Raw genomic sequence first — 7,860 nt, forward strand, 5'->3', positions numbered from 1 at the left:
GACCACCGACGAGAGTTTCTCGCGTACGCGAAAGGGTCCGCTATATTTGGGACACAGCTTGGCGATGATATTCTGGGCGGCGGACGATAGAACGCGTTGGCGTCGCAAAACCAAGTCGCCGACCGCGAACTGTACTTCTCTTCGGCGAAGGTTATAGTACTTCGCCTGCGACTCGTACGCCCTGTCGAGATTTTCCCCCACCCAGTGTTGCAAGGTTGATAAACGCGAGATGCGATTTTTCCAGTCGTCCGTATTGGCGAGTTCTGTTTCGGCCGTCGGTTCCCCGTCCCCTCGTCGGCATAGTTTCGGCCTTGGTTCCCGTCCGAAGGTCAAAAACGCGGGTGAGGATTGGAGTGCGGTATGGTACGCGGTATTGTACGCGAAGCGGAAGCTCGGGAGATTCGCATCCCAGTCGCGATGATCGCGGCCGATATACGATACTACCATCGTTTTTAATACGCGATTGACTCGTTCTACGGGATTCGCCTGCGGATGGTACGGGGGCGTGGTGGTAATCGTGATACCGTACGTTCTCGCTAATTCGTGTATCGCCTTATTCACGAACTCGGTCCCGTTATCGGTAAGGATCACCTCGGGAGTACCCCACCGCGAAAATACGTGGTTCTCGAGAGCCTCGGAAATTTTTACCCCGGTGGCGCGCCGGAGGGGACAACATTCGATCCACTTTGTAAATAAATCCTGTACAACCAGGAGGTATTGATGTCCGGCTCGACTCGGAGGAAGCGGGCCCATAATATCGGCGGCAATTACTACCCACGGGGCCTCGATACGACGTCGTCCCATCAGCCCGGAGGGGAGTTTTTGTTCTACCTTCGTCAACTGGCATGTGGGACAACGTCGCGCGTACTCCACCACGGTACGGAACATGCCCTGCCAAAAATATCGGGTCGCGATTCGATGGTAAGTTTTCTCGATCCCCAAGTGACCCGCTTGCTCCTCGTCGTGAGCCTCTCGCAAAATTTCGGTAACGCGGTCCCCGGGTATTACGAGCTTCCACTCGTCGAGATCGCTTCCGAGCATTTCGGTGATCAAGGGATCGCTTCTTCGATAATAGAGTTGCCCCTCTCGGATCGCCCACCCGGGGTGCCCCTTCGGGTCGTCCTCTACCGCGCGAAATTTTTCTTCGTACCAACCCACTTTAGTCGCGGCGACGATCGGCAATTCCCCTTTCCCCCCAGCCGCGTCCTCGTACATGCGCGAAAGTGTATCCGGCACGTGATTTAATGCGCCCTGTCGATACGCGATCGCGAAATCGTACTCCAACAACTGCAATGCCCAACGCGCCAGCCTCCCTGAAGGATTCTTCAGGGTCCGTAACCAACGTAAACTATGATGATCGGTAATTACCGTGAAGCGGTAACCTTCTAAGTATGGACGGAACTTCTGGACGGCCCAGACGATCGCGAGGCAATCCAATTCGGTAGCGGAGTACTTTCGCTCGGCCTCTGTCAAAGCTCGGCTCGCGAACGCGATAACCCTTTCCACCCCCTCGATTTCCTGTGCCAGGACGGCTCCCAGCCCTACGGTGCTCGCATCGGTCTGGAGAACGAACGGCATATCGAAATGTGGGCAAGCGAGGGTCGGGGCAGTCGCGATTAGTTCTCGAACTTTTCCGAAGGCGGATTGTTGGCCGTCTTCCCATCTCCACGCCTGTCCTTTCCGAAGCAAGATGTTTAGCGGCTCCGCGACCGTAGCGAACTCCGGGATGAATCTTCTGTACCACGAAGCCATGCCGAGAAATCGCCGCAGTTGTCTTATGTTCCGCGGGGCGGGAAAGGACAGGACCGGCGCGACTTTTTCGACATCGACTTTCAACCCCTCCCTGCTCACCACGAACCCGAGATAACGTACCTCTTCCCGACAAAATTCGCATTTTTCCGGGTTCACGAGGAGTCCCGCGGATTTAATCCGTTCGAAAATCTTCGCGAGCCACGCGAGATAATCTTCGAAGGTCGTGGTCGCGATAATAATGTCGTCCAAATACGCGAATGCATTCGGCTCCATTTCCGGACCGATAAGTCGATCTAATAATCGTTGAAACGTCGCGGGAGCTCCCGTGAGCCCGTACGGCATCCGTTTGAATTGAAATAACCCTTTACCCGGAACGGTAAATGCGGTGATTGGTTTACTTGCGTCTTCGAGCGGGATCTGGAAGTACGCCTGGCTCAAATCGAGGGTGGAAATGTATCGCGCGGCTCGTAATTTATCGAGAATGCTTGACATAATCGGGAGCGGGTACGCGTCTTTCTTGGAAACCTCGTTGACTTTCCGAAAATCTAAACAGAACCGGTATTTGCCGTTCGGTTTCTTGACCATTACGATAGGGCTTGATCATTCGCTATCGGAAGGTTCGATAATATCGTTCGCGAATAATGAGTCGACTTCGGGATATATCGCCTCTTGTACTTTCGGCGAGACCGGATAATACCACTGCTTTATTGGTCGATTTTCTCCGACATCAATCCGATGTTTGGTCAAGTTGGTAATCCCCGGTGAAGCGGCAAAGTCCGTGAGTGCGGTTTCCAAGAATTTACGGAGCCGCTCCTGTTCGTTACTCGTTAATATACGGAGGCCGCAGCAGATTGGAGAGCGCGAGACGGAATCGAAGGGAAATTCGACCTGAGATCGCGACGCGAAATACCAAACTGCTCGGTGGTACTCGACAACGATACCGAATTCTGCGATTACATTGATCCCTAATAACAAGGGATTTACGAGATTATCGAGAACGTACGCGAGAATGTGGCGCGTCTCGTCGCGTATCTTTAAAGCGACGCTCGCTTGCTCGGTGGCTCGGTCGACCGATCCCGTGGCCAGCAGAAAGAAGCAGGGGCGCGGGGCCGCGAAAACTCGCACGGAATCTCCGAGAACATCGATTACTTCGCGACGAATAAACGATATGGATGATCCGGAATCTATCAAGGCGCGGAACACGTGATCTCCGATGCGGGCATTGAGAAATAACAACGCGGGGCGCGAAGCAAAGTTATTCCCGCTCATTTGTTCGGTGATTCGGGTGTTTGTTAACGAGACGGGAGCCTCTTCGGCTCCTCCGAGCGGCTCCTCTGCTGGTTTCCCGCCCCCGGGTTGCATCGAGTGCACTGTAGCGTTCTGACGTCCGGTTCGCCGCAGCGATAGCAGTGCACCCGAGGGGCAGCGGTGCAGTTTCGCGATCTATGCCCGATTTTCCGGCAATTCCAGCACGTGTCGTCGGCCGTCGGGTGTTTTCCCGTCGGCACGCCGGCTCGGCGGTCTTCGGACGTGGTCGTGCCCGTGCGGTCGGTCTCGACGCGCGGCTGGTTCGCCCGCGGTCGGGCTCGGCCGTCGGGATTCGGTTACTCGCGGGAACAGCTGGCCGCCGGTGCGGTTCCTCGCCCTAGCGAAGCGTTTGGTATGGCAGCCCGTAGCCGCGGGGACCAGCGTCGTAGCGCGGTTCTACGTATTCCCCCTCTTCCTCTCTTCGCATCATATTCACGCGTTCGTACCGCGCCGTGGCTAAATCGGGTTCTCGGCCATACCCCCCTGCCCTCTTACTGTAACGTCGCGGATCGTACGCGAATTCTTTATTTGATAATCCGTGATATCGATAGACTTCCGCGTTCGCGGGGGATATTTTATTTTCGGCTTTCCGTAAGCCGTTTTCCAGCTCTTTAAGGCACGATACTAATCTCAAGGGGACCACGGCCCGTAATTCCGCCCTAGCGCCCCAGAAAATGTATTCCATGCACTTCTCCCTGATTTGTAACGTGGATCTCAACTCGCCGCGTGGGAAGGCGGGAGCGGGGTCCACTCCGGGAATTTATGGGCTCAGAGGCCGGGCCGCGTTCGGCCGTGAATACGCGGTCCTCCCGGTACTAACGGATTCCCGAAGGTTCTCGGAAATCGAAAAGAGCCTGCTGCTCGGGCGCCAGGCACCGGAAGGGTGCCACGCGAAACGCGGACGAAGTCCGCCCTTAGCCGAAGCTGGGGGCGGGAGGTGAACCTTCGGGAACCGCGAGAATGTCGAGAGGCGCGAGAAGGGTCGGGGGTTCGGACACGGAAGGGAGCGAGGACAGCCCTCACGGCAGGGCGGATCGCGCAGGTGAAAAGATCGATAGTCGGGTTGGGCTCTACAATTTTATTGGCGTCGGTTCTTACAAAGCCGCGGCCACGTGGCCGCACCCGAGAGCCCGCGCTCTTCGTACAAAGTTTGCGATAAGGTGGAGGGTTCGCAACGCGCTGTTGTCGATCGGTAAAATACGCCGCGGGGGTGCGGTAGATCGGCACGTTAGTAGCCCCTCGCCGGAGCGAGAGGTTCGCGGCACGCAGGTGGTCGGCGCGGTTTCGGTATGACTGTCGCGGCGCGGTTTCGGTTCCGACGGAAGGCGAACGCTCGCGGAAAACTTCGCGATACGCTACGCGACGGCTCGATAGAATTAGCGCGAAAATTAATGTGGTGAACGGACGATTGCAGTCGATAACGGCGGCAGCTCCTCCAAGGAAGACTTCCGTACGATATTCCTCCGGGAACCCGGCGTCGCGACTCAAAGTACCGACGGATTCGGTACGAGCGAACAGTCCGAGGCGAGAAGCGCCTCGGCACGCGAAAACTCGGGGAACGAAACGCGATATTATCCGCCCGACGGGCGACCCGCGAGCTCGCGTTACTGCGAGGGCACGGAATCGTCGTCGGCCGACCTCGTCGGTTCCCCGATGGAGTTTAGCGAACCAACTCGTGAAAATTCGAACGAATAAGAGTCACTGAGGGGACTTACCGTTTCGGCTTTTGCCGCCGTCGGTAGAGTCTCGTTCCGGTGGCGGAGGATTGTCTTTCGCGCCTCACTCGCGGAACGGTGACGACGCGGGAGGAATCGCGAAGAAACGAGCGGCCTGAGTCGTTTTTCTACGGTACTTCGTAAGGACTCGCGGGAGTTCTCGCCAAGGCTCTACGGAAGTCGTCGCGACAGTGGTTCGTCTCGGCCCGTTTGCGTTACGGCAGGGTCCTCGTATCCTCACTCCGTGCCCTAGTCCGGCTTTCCCCTAATTGGGCGCGCGACTCGCGCGAAAATCGTAACATGCAGGGCCGTGCCTACGTCGGGTCCTTGGGCCCCAGACCTTACGCGAAAATCGTGTTCCCAAAATCGGAACGCGGGGTAGATCCGCGATCTCCCTTGGTATAGGAGGGGGGGGGCGCTCACACCACCCTCGCCGAGGCCGCCTTTGCAAATGGCTAGGTGAGGCGGCGGCAGGACCGCGAAATTCGTTGTCAGCTGGTCGACAGGGGCCTTCGTCCCGCTTCGCCCCCTCCGGGTTGTCTGGCCCGTGTGTGGCGTCTCCCATCCCCCGAAGTTACCGGTGCACCGGATTTTCGTTTTGGCCATGGTTTGGCGTAGGTGGTCCCGCGAAGCGCTGTGCCCTTTCCTCCGGTCGGCTAGATACGTGGGTGTCGTTCGCTTGCCTGAAACTTGCCGGACTCGGCGCGCGCGAAATGCGTAAAATTACGAGTTTCCCGTTTCTTCGGGAGTTCCTCGGGGAGCGCTTCCTAACCTATCGAGCCGTTGTTCTATTCGCGATAGCGTGGTTTTCGGGCAGTCCGGTCCCTTCGCTCGGTTGACTTGAGCGGCAAAGGGGCGATGCAATTTTTGCAACGTCACAACCTACAACGAGTGACCCCGACGTGATGGATATGGAGCCGCCTGCGCAAAACATGGCCGTAGCCGTGGACATGGCGAAATTCTGGGCGGAAAAACCAGCATTATGGTTTGCGCACCTGGACGCCCAGTTCGGTTTGCGCGGGATAACCCAGGAGGACACCAAGTACCACCACGTTGAGGCGCAACTTGATGTAAAAACCGCGGAAGAAGTGGAGGACATCCTGCTGAACCCACCGGAGCAGAATAAGTACACGCGGCTAAAGGAGGAATTAATCGCGCGGCTCTCCACTTCCAAGCAGAGGAAGATGAAGCAGCTCCTCGAACACGAGGAACGAGGAGACCGGACGCCGTCGCAGTTTCTGTAGACACATAAGGAGCCTGGCGGGCAACGAGGTGCCGGAAGATTTCATCCGGATTCTGTGGATGAGTAGGCTACCCGTCACCATGCAATCGGTGCTGGCCACACAAGATGGCGTCGAGCTCGAGAAAGTGGCGGCCCTGACGGACCGGATCAGCGAGGTCACGCCGGCGCAGATCCACCCAGCAGCAGCGGCAAACAATGTCGCAGCACTCGGCGACATCGACGCCCTCGTCGAGCAAATTGCCGCATGCGTGACCACCAAGCTGAAAGGCAGAGGGCGCCAACCAAGGCGCAGCACGCGCAGCAGCCGGTACCGCAGACGTTACCGATCGAAGTCTAAGGCCGAATCTCGCCCCAGCGGCATCTGCTGGTACCACGGGCGATTCGGAGACAAGGCGACAAAGTGCACGAAGCCGTGTACTTTCCAGTCGGGAAACGACCCACAGAGTCGCTGATGGCGACAAGCGGCCCTGAGAGGACAGCACGTCGCCTCTTCGTAACCGACGCGACGACAAAGACCCAGTACCTGGTCGATACCGGGGCTGAGGTCAGCGTGTTCCCGCGGCAAAAAGTGACTGGTGCGCGAACGAAATCGAGCTACCTGCTGACCGCGGCGAACGGTTCACTAATTAACACTTACGGGCACGTAGTGATTAGTGTAGATTTAAGATTACGCCGGGCATTCCCGTGGACGTTTATTATTGCAGACATTTCGCGACCCATTATTGGTGCGGACTTTTTAGCCCGATTCGGTCTCCTGCTGGCCGTTCAGGACCGTCGGTTGATCGACAAAAACACCGGCCTATCGGTAACCGGAACAATACCGACCGGCACGGTCGAATCGGCTCAATGCGTGGCACCAGTGCGGGACAGTGCGGTATACGCGCTGTTAAAACAATTCCAGGGTATTATGCGTCCCTCAGTGTGTGGCAGTGCGGTGAAACACGATGTGAAGCATCACATCGTGACGACACCGGGACCTCCCGTATCGCAGCGACCGCGGCGTCTCACGACGGACCGGCTGAAGGCGGCGAAGCGGGAATTTGAGTACATGCTGCAGCAGGGCATCACTCGTCCGTCGAAAAGTGCCTGGGCATCGCCGTTACACCTGGTGCCCAAAAAGAATAGTGAGTGGCGTCCGTGCGGGGACTATCGCGCGTTGAACGCTAGGACGGTACCCGACGCGTACCCAGTGCCGCACATTCAAGACTTCGCGCAGAGTTTGCACGGGAAAACGGTTTTTTCGAAAATAGACCTAGTGCGCGCGTACCATCAGATCCCGGTCGCGGAAGCAGACATTCATAAGACCGCGATCACTACGCCGTTCGGGTTATTCGAATTCCCGGTAATGACTTTTGGACTGCGTAACGCCGCGCAAACGTTCCAACGTTTTATAGACGAGGTAGTGCGCGGGTTAGACTTTGTTTATGTTTACATTGACGACTTGCTGGTGGCGTCGGACTCAAAAGAGCAACACCTCGGACACTTGGAACAATTGTTCCAGAGGTTCGCCAAGTTCGGGGTAGTGATAAATTCGGCAAAGTGCGAATTTAGCGTCCCGGAGGTGCCTTTCCTCGGGTTCACGGTCGGCAAAGCAGGGATTTGCCCGTTGGCCGATAAGGTGGAGGCCATCACTCGTTACCCCAAGCCGGTAAACCAAGCCGAACTCAGCAGGTTCCTGGGCATGGTAAACTTTTACCGGCGGTGCATCCCTGGGGCGGCGAACATCCAAGCTCCACTCGTGGCTTGCCTGACATCAGGCAAGAAGAGCGAGCCCGGGGAGTGGACACCGGAGGCAGACGCGGCGTTCACGAGGACGAAGGCGGCTTTGGCAGCTGCAACCAC

General features: G+C 57.3%; 1 protein-coding gene across 1 annotated transcript; it reads left to right on the forward strand.

Moving 5' to 3' along the window:
• The first annotated feature begins 5,680 nt into the window (after nt 1-5,680).
• On the forward strand, nt 5,681-6,470 carry LOC143360328 (uncharacterized). The gene is made up of 2 exons (XM_076799056.1): nt 5,681-6,015; nt 6,086-6,470. The coding sequence occupies exons 1-2, from the start codon at nt 5,681-5,683 to the stop codon at nt 6,468-6,470; spliced, it is 720 nt and encodes a 239-aa protein (XP_076655171.1).
• Nucleotides 6,471-7,860: the final 1,390 nt, after the last annotated feature.

This window comes from Halictus rubicundus, chromosome 13 (genome assembly GCF_050948215.1).
Source record: "Halictus rubicundus isolate RS-2024b chromosome 13, iyHalRubi1_principal, whole genome shotgun sequence".
Classification (NCBI taxonomy): Eukaryota; Metazoa; Arthropoda; class Insecta; order Hymenoptera; family Halictidae; genus Halictus; species Halictus rubicundus.

Bases quoted from the DNA above. Each gene is read 5' to 3' on its own strand.
- LOC143360328 (XM_076799056.1), top strand. From the start codon at position 5,681: ATGGATATGGAGCCGCCTGCGCAAAACATGGCCGTAGCCGTGGACATG. The intron at 6,016-6,085 runs GTAGACACATAA...GTGGATGAGTAG, and splicing joins CGGACGCCGTCGCAGTTTCT to GCTACCCGTCACCATGCAAT.